The sequence below is a fragment of the Heterocephalus glaber genome, unplaced genomic scaffold, assembly GCF_053883595.1.
Source record: "Heterocephalus glaber isolate CG9 unplaced genomic scaffold, H.glaber_assembly_v1.0 deba00001707, whole genome shotgun sequence".
Taxonomy (NCBI): Eukaryota; Metazoa; Chordata; class Mammalia; order Rodentia; family Bathyergidae; genus Heterocephalus; species Heterocephalus glaber.
This window is the reverse complement of record NW_028258427.1, coordinates 2038403-2057305: the sequence shown is the minus strand read 5'-3', so window position 1 is coordinate 2057305 and position 18903 is coordinate 2038403. Positions and strand designations below refer to the sequence as shown.

Genomic DNA, 18903 nt, shown 5'->3' with positions numbered 1-18903 from the left:
AAAGAGCCCGCCCGGCCCCGGCTGGAGGAGCGCGCCCGCCTCCTGCCCGGCCCCCTCGGCCAGCGCGGGGCATCATGGGACTTATAGTCCACCCGGCCCTGCGCCGCGGCTACAGAGCAGCCAGAGGACTACAAGGCCCAAGAAGGGGCGCGCGGGCTGGGCGGAGCCGTGAAGGTGGGTGTGCGGGGTGGCGGGGCTGGCCAGGACCTCTCCAGACTAGCTTGGCCGGGCGCAGCAGTGTGCACGCCCTGTGATTGGTGCGGCAGGATCAGGAGAACGGTCCCCGCCGCCGGGGGATGGTCGCCCGGGTCCGCAGCTAGGCTGGCACCGCTCGCCCAAGGAACCCTGGGCTAGGCGTGTGAGAGCACGGGCGTCCGCCGTGGGCTGTGCGCGACGCTCGTGTTCCCTTTTGTGCCAGGTCTCCCCGGCAGGCGCGCGATGCAGCGGGCGGCGGCCCTGGCCCGCAAGGGCTGCTGTCCCCGCACCGCGGGCGCCTGGGGCCGCCGTTGGAGCAGCGCGGCCGCCGAGGCCCCAGCCGTGCTCCGGGCGCGGCGCGGGCGCATCCTCACCCCAGAGTCCATGAACCCGCAGGTGCGCGCGGTGGAGTACGCCGTGCGGGGGCCCATCGTGCTCAAGGCCGTCGAGATAGAGCTCGAGCTGCAGCGGGTGAGCGCGGGGCGGGGGGCCGGGCGCTGGCGGGGTGGGACGGCTCCAACCGCTGCTGGGCTCCCCCGCGCCAGACCTTGTCCCACTCCCATGACTGGCAAAATGAGAGCATGTCCTCCTCCTGTTCCCTCCCCAGCTAGTGCCCGGCAGCTGGCACAAAGTAGGGCCTTCAGAAACGGTTCACTTGTTGAATTGTGTCCAATTGAGTCACCCATGCTACTAGAAACAGCACATTAGTTGTGTGTCTTACCCTCCTGGAATCAGGATCCATTGGAGGAAGGAAAACAACCTGAAAGAGTTTTCACAGTGAATAAGTGCTTTGAAGAAGTAAAAGGGAGAGGGTGGAATGGTGCTCTTGGATGGGGTGGTGAAGGGGAAGCTGTGAGGAGACTTTGCTCCTGAAGCTTTTCTGTCTGTCTGAGGTCTGTTGGGTCTTTGCTCATCATGATTCCCAGACATGAGTGGGATGTAGAGGAGGATTGGGTAGAATTCCTTCTTTTAGGCCCCTAGAATCTTGATGGGCTAGCCTCTTTTCTGTGTGAAGAAAGTCACTAGTAGTGGAGACTTAGCGACTTTAATAAGGGACTTTAATAATAAGACTTTAATAAGGTAGCCCTGGGACTTTCTTCATCTTCGTTGCCAGCTGACATCTTGGCACATGTAAAGTGACCACACAGCTCGGAGTGATTCCTGCCTTCCTACAACCAGGTAGATTCCCTGAGCTTGCTCTCAGAGGTACCAGATCAATGTCTCTCAGGCAAGGTGGTCACTTAGTGTCCTTGAATACACTAAAGGAAGTGTCAAGGAACAATGACACTTGACCCCTATTCCCAAGAGGACTTTGGGAGTTTAATGCGCTCATGGCCTGCTGAGACCTCATCAGGACATCCGGTTCTGCTGACTCAAACCAGTGAGCTGCACAAGTCAGAGTACAGCATCTCCTGCCGACCGACTTCTTGCAGAGCTAAGTTTAAAGCTTGGCTCAAAAATCCTGGCTCCGTTTCTGTGCTTCCTGGCCCAGAGGGCAGAAGGGAAGGGCAGAAAACGTGTTTTTGCTACTCTGTTCTTTGTTGGTATCTGGCAATCTGCACCTGGCCCTCCTTGAGGCAACAATCTTCCTGCTGAAACAACGCTGGGATTACAGTGTTCCCAGTTTATCGCAGCACAGCTGATTTCTCTGATTCCAGATCTGGGAAAGGTTGCAAGAATTATCTTTACCTTTTGTTAGACAGCAAATCCCATGTTGGCTCCAGTAAGCATGAGGAGGATGAGGACAGAGAGGGTACTGTGGTAGCTTTCAGGGAGCAGACTGCTATATTGTTCCCTCAGCCTCTGCCTCTCCTCCCCCAGTTCATTAAGGAGGGTAGGATTTTTCGCAGGGACAGAATATGTGAGAACAATCCAAGTGGAAGTGGAGCTGTGACCAAAGACAGGAGGTTGGAAAGTTTTGCACGTTCGGAAGGGAGTTGGTGCTCATAGCAGAACTGTTTGCTGGAAGGCTGTGGGAGGTGAAGGAGATGGAAAGGTGGAAGCTTGTGCTCCGGGCTCAGCACTTGGTGGTGCTTCTGGTGGGACCTGGGCAGCCAAGAAGGGCTTCAGCAGGGGAGGACTCAGTGCCTGGAGGTGGGCACATTTCTTGGTCATTGGGCAGGAGGCATCCTCAGATTTGAGACAGATGCTCCACACCCCCATATCCTACCTCCAAGTTATTTGAGTTCTTTCTGTCCACCTACATTCTCTGGTGCTTTCACTCAAATGTGTCCCTTCCCGTTCTCTTCCCACTTAAGTGTCTCTGTTGTCCGACTGTAGGAGCTGGAAGTACAGCTCTAGTCTAGACAGCGTAGTCGCACTTAAATCTTCTTCCTTTCCCAGCTTAAACTGTGTCCTTTCTGAGACAGCTGCACTTTGTCAGTCATTTCTTTTCTTGGCCTTGCACAGCTTTGGTTTTCCAGCTTCTGTTTTGAATTGTAGTGATCAAAGTTGGATTAGCATACAACGGCTTTGATCTAGCAAGAGATGGGATGGAGTGGGATTTTAGGGAATAAGAGGGAACTGAGGTAGGTCCCATATCTTCTATGAGCCTTAGTTTCTGTAGTTTATGAAACGAGAGAAGAGTTAGGTCTGGTAATGGCACCTGTAATCCCAGCACTCTGGAGTCTTTTTTTTTTTTGATACCGGGCCTAGAACTCAGGACCTTGCCGCTTACAAGGCAGGCGGCGGAACTACTGAGCTAAATCCCCCGCCTGACTCCGGAGTCTTAAGACAGGAGGATTGCCCTGAGTTTGAGGCTGTGGAATGCAGAGTGAGACCCAGAGAGAGAGAGAGAGAGAGAGAGAGAGAGAGCGAGAGAGAGCGCCCATCCTAGTTTCATACCTCTGAAAATGTCCTGGGGACCTAAGATGACTCCAGGTAGTACCAGGACCTTTATGCTGCCTCATGGAATTGTTTCACCAGGTACTCTGCAAACAGTACAAACAGTGCTGTTGTCTAGACACGTGACTCTGGTGTTTGACTTTGGGGTGGCTGGCTGGACTGAGTCCTCATCCTTTTTGCCTCTCTGACCAGACAGCCTGAAGGAAGAGGGGAGGTGGCTAAAGAGAGTGAAAGGGGCTGTTCTCCTCCAGCCTAGGCTGTTTGCTCTTAGGGAGGCTCTGTTTCTTCCTGACAACTCCAAGGGTAGGGAGAAGCTCTCTTAGCTTTTTTCCTCTAGTATGCACTAGGAGCATCACTTAAAAATAGCTGCAATTAAAAGAGCTTTGAAAAGAACTGACAGTTCCTCAGCCTACTTCTTTTTCTCTTGTCTTATTGAGGGCCAATGGTTAGGAGTTGGCACAAGATGAGACAGGAATGGCCATACTGTTGTCATTTGTAAAATACATACAAGCTGGGAGTGGTAGCACATACCTGTAGTCCTAGCTACTCGGAAGGCTGAGGCAGGGGGTTCTTGAGCCCAAGAGATCAAAGTCAGCCTGGACAACCCATCCCAACCCATCCCCCCAAAAAACCAAAATATATCTGGCAAAATATTCAGAAAGAGAGAAGACTGATTACTACTATTAACATCCACATGTGTTGAGTCTAAACATAGATAAAAATAGTGTGCTATACCACACGACTATCATAGCTAAGAACTAAGATTGGTAACCTTAGATGTGCCATTCACAGGTAGTGAAATATTACTGGTCATTTTCTGTAGAGTTTAGATGCTGCCTCAAAATATGGAAAGTTGAATAATAAAAAAAAATACAAATAAAATAAAGACAGTTGTAGTGTAGCCTTCCAACAGGATGAGCCCCCTCCTGTGTTCCCCTCACCTGGTCACAGGTCCACCTGCATCCTAGGCTCTGCCTTTAGGTGCTGTGAGGCTCAGACAAGTTACTTGGAGCGCTTCAGCCTATTTACTTTTCTGTAAAATGAAGCCAATTTATTTCTTCCAAAAACTAGTTTGCAGTGTTAGTGATAATGCTTTGAACATCTAGAAACCAATTAGAATGTTTAACAGTCTTTGTTCTCAGCCCAGTGTGGGGAAGCATAGCCCAGGCTAATGGGGGTGGGGGTCCCTGAGACAGGAAGATGGCTTAAGCCCAACCTAGGCAACAGAATGAGACCCTGTCTCAAAAAACAAAAACTGACTTTCTTCTCAAGCTAATGAGAGTTGCTTGGGGATAAGAAGTGCTGAGAGTCTTTCTTTCCTCTCCTACCTCCTGAGCACAATGTCCTTTGGTCTGGGACGTGCTCAGCAGGCTTGTATTTTCCCACCTGTTCCTCAGCCTTGCTTTCAGGAAGGATCCTGTTTGGAGATAACTGACCTTTCATTCCTGCTTCTGCCTTACAAATCTGGATTCCTGCAGTTGAACCCCAGGGTTAGGGGCCTACACCCAGCCTTCCCTGCTTTATATTTTATTTTTTTGAGACAGAGTCTCACTGTGTAGTTCAAATTTACAGCATTCCTCCTGCCTCAGCCTCCCAAGTGAGATTACAGGTGTGTGCCACCACACCTGGCTAAAGGTAACTTCTGATTTAGTAGTTAGGAAATTTGGCCCCTTGGTGTGCTCACCTAATTTCCCATCCACACAGGCATATATTGCTGCTCTGCTCTGGTTTCTTTTGTTCACCTTTTTCTTTTATTTGCAGCACTGGGGATTGAACCTAGGGCCCTTTGCATGTCTTGCATGTTTTGCATGGCAGGCAAGTGCTCTACCACTGAGTTACACCTCCAGCCTAAGTTTTATTTCCAGGCAAATTCTCATTAAGTTGTCCAGCTAGCTTTGAATTTGGTGATGCTTCTGCCTCAGCCTCCTGAGTAGCTAGGATTACAGGTGTGCACCACCACACCCAGCTTTACCTTCCTTTTCATGTCAGGGCTAGACATTGTGCTGAGCCTTAGTTTCCTCCTCTGTGAAATACATCTGCTTTCAGGGCCCATGGGTCTGTTTGGAGTTCATCTCTGGAGCTCTGTGTGACTCTCTGCCTTCCCCAGTCCTATTCATTGTCCATTTGGGGTCAGGCAGCATGGGCCCTTTTCACATGGCCTTTCTCCCACTCACTACCCGCTTCCCTGCACCCACTTTTTATTCACTTCTATCCCAGGAATGATCAGTAAGTGTTGTTGTTGTTTTTTTTCCTCAGTGCTGAGAGTATTTGTTGGACTAAAGGGAGATTCTTGTTGATAACCATCCTGCCCATCTTTCCTGCCCCAATGTCTCATGAAATGACAAAACCCATTCTTTGTACAAGCAAACTATCTTGTTCCTGTTTTTCCCACAGCTTTATGGAGGTATAACTGACAAATAAAAATTGTGTATATTCAGGGTATACAATGTGATGGTTTGATATGTGTATATATTATGAAATTATTACCACAGTTATTTATTTATACAGTCATCACACATAGATACTTTTGTTGGAGGAGGCTAAAGACATTTAAAACGTACTTTCTTAGCAAATTCCAAGTAAACATTATATTACTAACTATAGTTACCCATGCTGTACATTAGATCCCTAGAACTTATTCATCTTATACCTGAAAGTTTGTATCCTTTGATCCATATTTCTCCTGTGGCAACCACCATGTACTCTCCACCCCTCTAAGTTCAGCTTAGATTCCACATATAAGTAATATTATACCATATCTGTCTATGTCTAGCTTATTTAGCATAGTGTTTTCCAAGTTTGTCTGTTGTCACAACCAGCAGGATTTCCATCTTTTTCATGACTAACATTCCTATGTGTGTGTGCATCTATCACATCTTTGTACATTCATTTGTTAACAGATACTTAGATTGAGTCTGTATTTTGACTATTGTGGGTAATGCTGCAGTAAACATGAAAGTATAAATTTCTTTGAGATACTGATTTTATTTCCTTTGGATATGTACCTAAAATTAGGATTGGTGGATCATGCAGTAGGTCTATTTTTAATTTTTTTTTTTTGGGTACCAGGGATTGAGCTCTGGACCTTGCGCTTGCAAGGCAGGAGGTGGAACCAATGAGCTAAATCCCCGGCCCTTATTTTTAATTTTTTAAATAAATTTGGTTTTTTGGTTCCAGAGATCGAACTCGGGTCCTTGCATTTGTGAGGCAGGTGGTAGAACCACTGAGCTAAATCCCTGGCCCAACATTTTTTTTTTTTGGTACTGGAGATTGTACCAAAAAAAAAGTCCTTGCGCTTGCGCAGCAGGCAGCGAAACCACTGAGCTAAATCCCTGGCCCTAATAAATTTTATTTTATCCCATTTCCCCCCCTTACTATTTTTAATTTATTGGGGAACCTCCACCCTGTTTTTTCTAAGGGCTGAGCCAATATACATTCCCACCAGCAGTCCTCACCAATACTGAATCTTTTGACTTTTTAATATATAATATATATATATATGGCCTTCCTAAGAAGTATGGGGTTGCCAGGCAGAGTGGCTCATGTCTGTAATCCCAGCATTTGGGAGGCTGAGGAAGGAGGATTGCTGTGAGTTAGAGGGCAGCCTGCACTTCGTAGTGAGGTCAAGGCCAGCCTGAGCTAATAGCAAGACCCTGTCTCAAAAAAAAAAAAAAGAAGTATGGGGTGCTGTCTCCATGTGATTTTGATTTGCATTTGATTAGTGATGTTGAACACCTTTTTCACAGACTTGTTACCCTTTTTTTTTTTTTGATACCGGGGATTGAACTCATGACCTTGCACTTGCAAGACAGGCGCAGTGCCACTGAGCTAAATCCCTGGACCCTGTTGGCCATTTTTATGTCTTTGTAAAGATATCTCTTCAGATGCTTAGCCTACTTTTTGTTTTGTTATTGTTATTGAGTTGGAGTTCCTTATATATTTTGGATATTAACTCTATCAGATACATTTTTCAAATATTTCCTTTCTATAGGTTGCTTTTTGTTTTGTTCATTATGTCCTTGGCTATGCCTGGTACCTGTTAGAATCATCCATTAGCCTGTTCACTTCCATGATGCTGGGCCTGTGGGCTGGAAAGAACAATGCTACAACATATGATTGAAACATATGGTGAAATTTTTAAAAAGTTTATGATGGTAAAAGACACATTGCCATTAATACCCTTCATAATATTCCCCCTGTCTTAGAACACACATCCCATCATCCTTGTCATTTTCTAAAGCAGTTCTGGAAGTTGTCTTTTTTTTTTTTTAAGGATTTTTGAGACAGGAGCTCCCTTTAATTCAGGTTGGCCTCGAACTCACAGTGGTCCTTCTGCCTCAGCCTCTCAAGTACTGGGATTATAGGCATGTGCCACCATGCCTGGCTTTCTTCTTTTTTGAGTGTCTTTAGTTGCACAGTTGTGGCTGCTTGGATATCTTAAATTGATTGAAAATGTTGACCTTTCAGGCAGGTGTGGTGGTGCATACCTGTAATCCCAGCACTCAGGAGGCTGAAGCAGGAGGATCACAGCAAGTACATGACCAGCCTGAACTACATGACAAGAGCCTTTCTCAGCAAACAAACAAACAAACAAAAAACCCCACAAAAGAATAATGTTGACCTTTCATGATCATTTTGATTTTGGAGAAGAGCTGAAAGTCACATGGTTTCAGATCCAGTGAATAAGGTAGATGAGGACACACTGTATTGGTTGGCAGCAGCATTCACACTATTTTTGTTCACACCTCATAAAGACACTCAGGAAAGAGGAATTCTAGAACTGCTTCAGAAAATGGCAAGAATGTTGATATTATAGACGCTAAGTTAAAATATTATAGGCAGTCAGACAGGGCTGGGCCCTTGAGAGAATCAATACAGAAGATAAGAACATATTACACCTGTGACTAGAGACACATTCATTGAAGGTCAGGCTTCAAGACAAGAGAAATTATTACACCCACATACTTCCCCCAAGGATGAACAGCAGCAATTGATATTCTGAATAGGTATCAGTCACCTTGGGTGGGGGACCAAAACCTCCCTAGCCCATTTTTGTCCATGTATGCTAGTTTCCCCATTTGGTCCTCATTTAATCAATATTACCTAAGTGACTATACTTGTAATCTTATTGGTTAACCATAGTTTCTTCCCACCTCATACCCACCTTGTGATTTCCCATTGGATCAATATTACCTAAGCAGGTATACTTGTAGTCTTATTAATTGACTATAGTTTTGTCCCACCATATACCTGCCTCACCTATGATTTTGCCGTATAAAACTCCCTTGAGAAGCAGGGTACACAGGCAACCCACTTTCCAGGCCCTCTTCTGTCTCTCTTAGACAGAAGCTATCTTTCCCACTTAACCTCCGTTGTTCCTAGAATTCATTCTTCCATTTTAGAGAATACTAACTCAGCGTATCGGGCATCTAGCAGATTGGGAATAGTAATATTTCCCTTGTATTATTTGGAGGTCCATATTTCATCCTATATCATATGCCCTGTATCAATGAGATAAGTATGTTCAAAGTGAGGGGAAATATTTTGAGCGGAATTAATGGCAATGTGTCTTTTACTGTAAAATTTTTTACATGTAAAGATTCACCAGGGCTGGGGATTTAGCTCAGTGGTTCTGCTGCCTGCCTTGCAAGCGCAAGATCCTGAGTTCAATCCCAGTACCCCCGCCCCCCAAAATTCACCATATATTCAGTTGTATCTTGTAAATCTTTTTCTTCTCTTCACTAATACCCTCTGAAATATGCCATTCCCCCAGAGCTTGGGGGGCATACTCCCACAGCCCCTATCTGAGCTACAGTGGTGGGACGGGAGCCCTCCCTGGGTAAGGCCTTCCCTCAGTGCTACACATGGAGGTGGTCATAAGTGGGCTGTGTGTAGATGGATTAGACAGGTGGTCTCTACAGTGCTTTGAGAGAAAACCAGGATGCTACATGCTTGTTAGTCCCCAGGACCAGGGGCTGGCTTGGGACAGCGTCACCCCTGGATGTACCTACCAGGCCTAGATGAGCTACTAGGGCAAGAGTCTGCCCAGGATTCCCTGGTATTTCCCAGTGCATGAAGACCCTGTAGGCTCAAATGCAAGAGTCTTTCCAGAACAGTTGCTTCTGTATGGCTGACCTTGGCTAGTAATGCTGGTCCCCTTGCCCATTCAAGGGAGCCAGTTTCCTCTCCACCCCCTAGCTCATCTATCATAGCAAAGTGTTCAGTGTCTGTGGACACCAAGACTGAAGAAAGGACATGCTCAATGTTCCCAGGCTCCATGTCAGCAGGCCCTGAATTGGCTGAACAGTGCCAGGGGGAGGGCACAAGAAAGGAACATCCAAGACTCTGTTCCAGTATTATTCTCTTCCGGTGTCAGGCTGGCCTAGGGCCCAAGTCCCTTAGCTGTGTACTGGTTTCTGGCCCTCACGACTAACAGATTTACTCATTAATGAAGACTAGGCTCTGCATACACGACCGAAATGACCTGTCTTCCCCAAGCTGTAGGCCTGGAGGCTGAGGTAATTCAGTCAAACTGACAGAGTCCTGTGCCAGGAACCAGGCCAATGTCAAGGATGAGTTAAGCCTGTCCTTTTGCCATAGCAACTGAAGTAGCTACCCTGCTGCCAACTTTCGTGGGTCCTGCCTGTGGGGTGATCCCTGGGGGCCACATGCCCACACCGAGTCCCCAGGGTGCCTGCTGTCACCCCCAGCCTAGCTCTAGTGCAGTGGGCAGTGCTGCCACATCCTTTGGCCTTCTAGGTATTTTGGCTGCTTGTTGTTGTCCCAAGAATCTTTCTCCACGTTGGCCAGCCCTGAAAAACTCACGGAAAAAGGACAAGGGGCCTAAAGGGCCACCCCTTCCACCCTCACCCCCTGCCAGATATATGCCTTTTAGAGACCTATTTATGAAGATCCAAGGCTGTTTCTGGTGGCAAATGAGGATCAGAAAAACTTGTTTGGCAGCTGCTTTTGTTTCTCAAGCCTACTGGTTATTACTTAAGTTGTAATTACTGATTTTTTAAGAGCAGCTTTCCAAAGTTGGTTTTATTCACACATTGTGTGAGATGGGGAAAAGAACAAGTGTCGAAACCATAGAATTATATCTTTAAAATTTGTATTTGGAGTATCTTTTGGGAAAAGGTGACTGGAAATGGGAAGGTGACCAAGCTTTCCCACTGGGGCCACCCCTTGGCACTGCCACCTCTTTACCCTGACCTTTTCTTCCCCACCATGACCCTCAGGGCCTCATTCCTGGGCCAGCTTTGTAGGATGAGGATGTTTGTACTTTGCAAAGTGCTTTCAGGCTGTTTATCTCAGATTATCCCTTTAGCCCCCTTGGGAGGTCTTTAAACTCATTGATTCCAATTCTCTCACTAGCTGACTCTGGATTTATTAGGAGGCTGTGCGGAATTCCCATTTTTCTACATCTCTATGTCAAACTGTGTTTTCTCTTTTGCAGCAGCTGAGGTGTCTTAGTCACCTGCCTGAAGACGATTAAGGGTCTGAGTTCCTCTCTCTGCAATCTCTTTTCTGTGCTAAACACCTTGCTCAAGCAGTGGCCTCAGTTTTTCTCTTCAGTCTTTCATCCCTACTGTCTTAAAAGAAAAAAAGTGAAAATCAGCCCATATTCCATGTTCTACAAAACCAAGCTTGCAGGGGACCAGCCCTCAGAATTTCCTGCAGGGAACGATGTCCTCAGTATCCCTGGCTACTTACGTAAACTGTTTAGTGGAACCATGCTTGGTATCAAGGTGCAGGGGTATCTGCAGCTCCCTCTTCGACATTTGGCATGCTCTGTTGCTGACCCCTGCCTCCCTCCCATGTTTTCCTTAGAGCCGTCTTTAAGACATTCCTGTGATGTGATAGGCCATGGACCTCCCGTGGAAAGCTCTGCCAGCCTTTCCGGAAACTGAAAGCCAGTGAAGCGTAGTAGTGAAAAATTATCTTGGGTTTGTGTTTCTTGGGTTCAAATCCAGTACGTGTATTGTATTATATTATTAATATATTATTAATCATAATAATATATTATAATTAATACTATATTATTATATAACATTGGACACATTTCTTAGCCTTATAGAACTGCAATTTCCTCACCTGTACAATGAGATTAATACTAGTTCTCCTTCATGGGGTGGTTGTGAAGGTTAAATGAGACCAGGCGTGTCAAGGCCTTGGGATTGTGCTTGATACTTAGTAAGGCTCAAAATAGGACAAACTTATTAATAGCCTGTGGGAACACTGCTCAGTGTCAGGAATCCCGAGTCTGAGAGTATCTTACCATCTGTTGCCTTCTCTCTGCTCAGGGTATCAAGAAACCATTCACTGAGGTCATTCGAGCCAACATCGGGGATGCCCAAGCCATGGGCCAGCAGCCAATCACCTTTCTCCGTCAGGTAAGCCAGCCCTTGGGGTTAGATACTGCTGAGAAAGCAGGGGATTGCAGGCTGGGAGGAGGCAGCATGGGTTTGTGGGGCAGCCTCTATCTCCTTATCCATCTAGTCCCATTGGGACACAGCAGACACCAGAATCCCTCAAGGAAATGCCTGTGCAGGAGCAGCCCTTCCAGGCCTGAAATTCCTTGGTTCTATCCCTTAGCTCCTCTCTTTCCAAGGCTGTCAAAAATTCCTAAGCCTCTGGGCTTGATAGTACATGCCTGTCATCCCAGCTGCTCAGGAAGTTGAAGCAGGAGGATGGAAAGTTCAAGCGCAGCCTGGGCAATTTAGAAAACCACTGTTTCAAAGTAAAAGATAGATAGATAAATGGATAGATAGATAGACAGACAGACAGACAGACAGACAAACTGGGAGGGATGTAGCTCAATAGTAAAGTACTTGCCTAGCCTCACATGCTTGAGGTCCTGGACTCAGTCCCCAACACTGCAAACAAAACAAAAAAATCACACGTATCTGAACCTATTTAGGTGTTGCTCTGGTTTGGAAAACTCCAGGAACCCAGGAAGTTCACGATCCTGGATGCTGAGTTAGGAGCTTGGTTAACAAAGGTGTTCTTTATGTAGGCTGCAGCTGGGAAGAGAGCTAAGCTCAGTGTACAGGGAGGTGGTGAGTGAGGTACCCTGTGTTTGAGGGTGGCCTTGGGCAGGGGGACATCACCACAGACTGACTTGGAGGATGCTGAAGGCCTTGGTGAGATGAGGCCTTCTTCCAGCCCATCAGGAAAGTGCAGGCTGTGACTCCACTGTCCCCTGCTATGCTCCTGGCCACCTCTGCTGTGACCCAGATTACTCGTAAGGGCTCTATGAGGAGGCAGGTGTCAGTGCTTCAGTCTAAGCACCTGCTGCACGGCCAAAATTGTGACATTGGTGGGCCACAGAGAATCAAGAGGACATCCTGAGCAGAGGTGGGAGACGTGGCTGCAGACAACTTTCTCTGTGAGCAGGAGTAATCATTGTGTGTGGTTAAGGTTCTCAAGCTGGGACAGGCAAGGAAGTTGAGTTTTGGTGCAAAAGAGGAGCAAGCCTGCTCTTTGGGACAGGGGCTGTTGGGGGCTAGAAGGCCCCTCCCATGGGCCCTGTGAGAGGTGACCGGTCTGAGGAATGTCATAGCCGTGTTGACTCTCTGAGAATGCCTGCTGTGTGTGGGTATCAGATCCCCAGCTGGACCCAGGATGGGGAAGTGGATCCAACCAGTGAAGAAAGTAAACAGTGGCTTGGCTGTGTCAAAGTCCAGGCAGGGGGAGGGGAGAGGCTCTGATTGTCATGGAAGCACAGGTTTTGGAAGGAAGGAACCAAATGCAGCCTCTTGGCTCCAAAACAGGACTTTACTGGCTATCCAGACACATCTTCAGACCCAGCCCGACACTGCCCTGGGCCTTAGCAGGCTCAGCCTCCTGCACAGTGCGGGGTACCTGCAGCCCTCAGGCATCTCCTCTGGTCTTCACAAGAGCCCCTGGGCAGAGGGCAGGCCATACCCCTGCCCATGGTGCAGAGAGAGAAAGCCTGTCTCGAGAAGCTAGGGTGTCAGTCCCCTGAGCGCAGGCCCCTCCACTTAGCTGCCAGCTGAGACTCACCTGGCACACTGGGGTTTACCCACACTGCGGCACACATGTCCCTGTGTAATCTTCTTACTTTGTCAGGTTCTGGTGATTTTCTGTTACAGAGATGAGAAAGCTGTCCTGGTTTTCAGGTGCCAGGAAAAGCAGTGATGAGGAGGTGTGGGAAGGAGCTTAGGCTGTGGGTATGAAGAGGATCTTGCAGCCCTGCTCTGGCCAGCCTGGCTTCACCTGCCCACCCAGTCCTGGTTCCGTGTTCGGGAGACCTGGTTCTTAGGACTTCAGCTGTGTGAGCCCACTGTCCTAATTGTGGGCAAGCTGAGGCCAGGCCTTTGAGGCAGCCTCTGCTTCTTGCCTCTTCTCTGGCAGCTTGTGCTTGTGTCCCAACTGCAGGTCATGATGCACTATGGCTCTCAGCGTCTCCCTGCTGCTGCAGGGCCTGGTGGCCTCCCACAGGCTCAACCCATATGGACAGGCACACTGTAGCACTGGGGAGTTGCCACCTTCCCAGCAGCCCCAAGTCCTTTTTCGAGAATGTTGTAAGGCTCTGGGATAGGGGTGCTGGGAGCTCACCCTGCATGCTTCTTCCCTAGGTGATGGCCCTGTGCACCTACCCAAACCTGTTGGACAGCCCCAGTTTCCCAGAAGATGCTAAGAAAAGAGCCCGGCGGATTCTACAGGCTTGTGGCGGAAACAGCCTAGGTGAGGCCCAACTTGCCAGGTCCCCAAGGGCATGGAATGAACGTGTGTTGCCAGTGTGGGCCTGGATCCCCAGGCCTGAACGAAGAGTTGTGTATGTGTGTGAATATGTGTGGAGTGGAGTGCAGAAAAGTAGCATTTCTCTTCTTATCCATGCTGTGCTAGCCTCTTATTTATTTATTTATTTATTTATTTTTTGGTACCGGAGATCGAACTCAGGTCCTTGGGCTTGCACAGCAGGCAGCGAAACCACTGAGCTAAATCCCCAGCCCTAGCCTCTTGTTTATTAAATTGCTGGCATAGATGCCATCTTTTGGTAGATTGGGGCACTTAGGTGCACGTGCCTGCTCACTGCTGGGTTTGGGCTATAAAGCTGCTCCAGCTGTGCCTTTCTGTAGTGACCAGCCTCGGCAGCAGGAGGCTGAGTGAGAAGGCAGTGCCCAGCTCTGCTCCGTGCCCAGGTCTGCTCTGTGGCCAGCTTTGTGCAGCTCCCAGCCACAGAGACGTCCCCCCATCATCTGGGAGGTGAGTGGCAAGTGCTAGGGAAGGGAAGTGCTCTGAGACTCCCGCCCCCTGGCCTCTTCTGGGGCTGCCTTCAGTCTGACTGTTCTTTACCCTCCCATTTCATTGTGTTCCTATCACCCCAGCCTTTCCTCTCCAAGCCCAACTGGCTGCCTCCTGAATGAACATCAGGCACCACCAGAGGGCTTCATAGAAGGAGGTCCTAGAATTTGGCCCCTGTAGATATGAAGATGATACTCATTCTCCCTCTGTGCTGAGGTGGATTTCCAGCCTCCGGGCCTCTAGCCTTTTATTCTTATCTCATTTTCTTTCCTCTGTTTTTTTCCCCATTCCTTCTCCCAGTATCTACACAAGGAATCTGACTTCCCTTGTTCTAAAGAAACCAGTTGTTCATCTTTTAGGACATGTGCCTTTATGGTCTGAAATACGAAGCTAGGAGTTAGGGATTTCTGTGCCTTATTCATGGGGATCAGCCTTCTTGGCTCTCCCATACTATTTTTGCGCTGTGCTTTATCAAGGCCCTCTGCTTACTTTCCTGGCTGTGGTCACCCCAACAGCCCTTGCTTCCCTGCCTGCCAGCCTGGATGATGTGTGGTACACGCTTCTTTTTCTCCTGCCCTCTCTGCCCAGCCTGGTGGACAGGGTGCTTCTTAAAGACCCAGTGGCCATGGTCCTGAGGCTCCCGGAAGCCCCGGTGAAGAGGTGGGAAGGAAGAGGCTGCTTTCTGTGCCTCCTGGGTGAGGGTGAGGGTGTGGGGGAGGGGATCTTTGTTCTACCAGGCTAAGCCTGTCCAGGTTTTGGCAACTCTGTCAGCCAAAGCCGGGATGGGTTTGGGAGGCTGTGTCTGGGGATCCCCTTTTGGAGTGTTACAGCAAACCAGCTGACCTCTAGGGTTTTTGTGAGCCTGAGTTCTGTCCTAGGAGCTCAGGGAAGTACACTCTCACCCCCACACCCTAATCCTTGAGCAAAGAAGTGCTTGTCCCCTTCTGAGCTTGCAACGAAGGTTGACATGTGTACCAAGCCCCTTGTTAGGTTGGAGAAGCCCCGTTTCTGTCAGGGCACCAGTAGACCCTGCCCATGCAGGGGGCAGGCAATATGGTCCTTACTGTGACAGGAACACAGAAGTGTCCTTCTCTGTTAACTAAGCCTTGGGCAGCCTGAGCGCTTTCCTGCCTATAGAAATAAAAGTAAGTAGAACGTGTCACTGTGCTCCAGGACCACCCTGACCCACGTGGGAATTACTAAATATGTACACAGTCTTGAAGCTCACCCAGGATGTTCTTATCATGCCCTTTAAAATGATTTATTAGGGCTTTATTTGTTGTCAGTTGGACAAGTAATTCAGTTCTTAGGCTGTGTCCTGGATCTTAAATAGGATTAAGCTCAAGACCTAGCACACTGTCTGGTTGTGGTAGGGTCTCTGTGCCCTTGTCCAGCCCCTTCCTGAACATACACCATGAACCAGGTGCTGTTCCAGATACAGAAAGACATTGGTGAACAAGGCAGGTGGGGTTTCTGTGCTCGTGAAGCTACTATTAGATTTGAGAGAAACAAACATAAAAGACAATTGACTATGTAATTCTCAGCTTTCATTAACTTGCTGGAGAAGAGACAGAAAGCTGTAGAAATATATCAAGGGATTCTAATGTCAAGGGCTTAAAAGGAGAAGGCATTCACGCCCATGTGGATGACAAATAATGTGCAGATGCACACCGTACAGAAGGAACTGTGCATGCAAAGGCCCTGAGGTTTAGAAACAGTGTGATCCAGTGAATATGTTCTGTACATGGCAGTATTGAGTGCAGCTGGGAAGTTTGGCAATGATAATGCTGCCAGCTTGGCTCTCATTCAGGAAAATGAGCCTTAAGTATGGGTGTGATGGGATTAGGCCCGGTGGTAAGCTAGGTGCCCTAGGAGATGCATTAAAAAAAAAAAACCACAACAGTCCTTCCCTCAGGGAATGTGGGAAGGTAGGGCTTCTTCTGTATAAAATAATTAGAGAAATTCCAACCCAGGCTGGGAATGGAGCAGAAACTTTAGGGCAGAACTCCAGGCAACAGACTAGAAATGAGCCTTGAGGGACCAGCATAGTGAGATTTGGAACAACAGAAGATCTAATGGGGAAAAAAAAGAAAGAAGGAAATCACTAGAGCCTCCTAGAAAGGGTGGAAGGCCTGCTGAAGCAGAGAGCTTGCCAGTAGTGGTGCCTTGGGGAATCTAAGGAACCAGCAGGACTGAGGGGCTGGAAAAAGGAGGCACCTGGCTGGTGTGGGGTGCAGACCCATAGAGTGAAAGGGGGCAGTGAAAGAAAGCAAAGGGAAGGAGGGAGTCCTGGAAGGTCTCAGGGCTCAGGAGCTTAAACATATCAGTGAGGGCTGGGGATTTAGCTCAGTGGTTCCGGTGCCCGCTTTGCAAGCGCAAGAACCCAAATTTGATCCCCGGTACCAAAAAAAAAAAAAAAAAAGTATCAGTTAATTACCTAGTGGGGGAGGAGTTCTCCAACAGTGTTTGCATACATATATTCCCTTTTTAGTTTGCAGAACACTTCAGATTTTTAGCATACCCAAAGTCTCTGTACTCACCAGCCAGAGGTGATACATGTTTATGTTTGCTACTTGGCATCTTAGTATGGCCTTATGAGGTCCAGCCCCCTCCTTTCACATGGGGTGAAGCTGGTCAGATGGGAAGGGGTGAGCCCAAGGCTGCATATGGAGGCTGAGGCAGAGTCAGAACCCGCACTCTTACATTCTGCAGAACTTCACTGGGTACCAGGCCTGGGGTGAATGTGCTGAGATTCCAGAGAAGAATCTGCTGCTTCCAGAGCCCCATCCGGCCTCTGGTGGTTTTGTAGTAGTCATACATACAATGAATGGGCTGATTCCCTTTAAATATGAAATTGAAAAGTTGTGTGTGTATAATGAAAAATCTGCCTCCCACCTCTGACCCCAGCATCCCAGTGTACTTAGAGAACTCGCTCTGCAGTGGAGCCTTGTTTCAGAGACATTTTGTGTATATATGCAAGTTCGTTGTTTCCAACTTTTTTTTTTAAATAGTGGCCTGGCATTTAAAAAAAAACAAAACTGTTGTACTGGGGATGTGACTCAGTGACAGAGTGCCTGGTCAGTGATGGCAAACCTTTTAGAGCTTTTAATGACACAAACAGCCTGTTGCAGAATGCATGCCATAGGTTTACCACATTGACCTCGTTAGTGTATGTGAGGCCCTGAGTTCAATCCCAGCACTGCGTACAAAACAAAATTTGTGTGGATCTGTAACAAACATACAATAAAATGTACCGATATTAATGTACATTTTTTACATAGACACCACTGGAACCCCCCACCCAGATTATGCACCTCAGAGGGCCCCTGGGTACTCCTGTCCAGTCAGTACCTCCACCCTTCATGTAGTTACCACTGTTCTTACTTTCACTGCCATCAGTTAGTTTTGCTTGGTTTTACATTTCATATAAACAGCAACCTGACTTTTAATCCTAAATGGCAGGGCCAGGGATTTAGCTCAGTAGTTTCGCCACCTGCTGCGCAAGCGCAAGGACCCAAGTTTGATCCCTGGTACCAAAAAAAACAAAACAATCCTAAATGGCAGCAGTCTAAGGATGTTCTTGGCATGAGGTGGCATGGAGGAGCAGGACTGACCACCCCACAGATCTATGGTTGGTGCTTCTTGGTGTTCACCTACCCTGCCCAGTTCTGTGAAACCATTTGCAGGCAACTGAATAAAAGCATGATTATCCCAGATCTACAACCCAGGAGTGCTGGTAGGACAGGTACAGGCACTGTTTGACTGGTTAGAGACCAGGGTCTATAATAATGCCTAGAATATAATAGGTACACAGTAAATATTAGGTAGAAGAATGCATGGAAGCAAGGATAGGTGGATGGAGCCCAGGTAAGTAGTTAAGCAGCTTGTCACAGTTACAGGGCCTAGAGATTAGGACTTGGGCTCCACCTGAGACCTCTTCCCAGTTAATTATGCAAATGTTACACTCGTTCTGTGGAGCTAGGCATCCTGTCTCTACTTGCTATCTTGCCTGCTATCTTACAGGGTCATACAGTGCCAGCCAAGGTGTCAACTGCATCCGTGAAGATGTGGCTGCCTACATCACCAGGAGAGATGGTGGCATGCCGGCGGACCCAGACAACATTTATCTGACCACTGGAGCTAGTGATGGCATTTCTGTATGTGTGAGGCTGGCTCGTTCCTACTCAGTGTTCACTCACGTGAAGAATCACCTTGCCTGTTAGGGCCAGTGAGGTGACAGGTCACCCTCTGGTCCCTCTGTCCTGTAGAATGCAATCCTTCCCTCTTTTAGTCTTCCAAGCCCTGGACATGACCGCAGCCTGTCTCCCTGCAGAGTCCTCACCAGCAGGTCCAGCTGGAGAGAAGCCATGGGACATACCAGGGTGCCCAATGGCCTTGCTATCACTCAGCACATATTGGTGTCCCCTTCTGCCAGGCACTGTCCCTGTGCTAGGGAGCCAAGCACATCATTTGGCCTCTGGCTTCACACCAGCATTGGCATCTTGCATATAAAAGTCAGAGCACCAGTTTTCAGTTTCTCACCCACAGTGCAAAGGACAAAGTACTGTGGGAGGGAGCAGCAGGGACACT

The 18903-nt window shown here is 48.1% G+C and overlaps 1 protein-coding gene across 1 annotated transcript in view; it reads left to right on the top strand.

Annotated features, from left to right (window-relative positions):
• The first annotated feature begins 300 nt into the window (after positions 1–300).
• Positions 301–18903, top strand: part of Gpt2 (glutamic--pyruvic transaminase 2) — a 37299-nt gene continuing 18696 nt past the window's right edge. Inside the window, exons 1-4 of the mRNA XM_004873890.3 lie at positions 301–666; positions 11346–11435; positions 13644–13752; positions 18337–18470. Of these exons, the coding sequence (XP_004873947.1) occupies positions 439–666; positions 11346–11435; positions 13644–13752; positions 18337–18470 (561 nt within the window). The 5' untranslated portion in view covers positions 301–438. The remainder of the gene's footprint in view (positions 667–11345; positions 11436–13643; positions 13753–18336; positions 18471–18903) is intronic.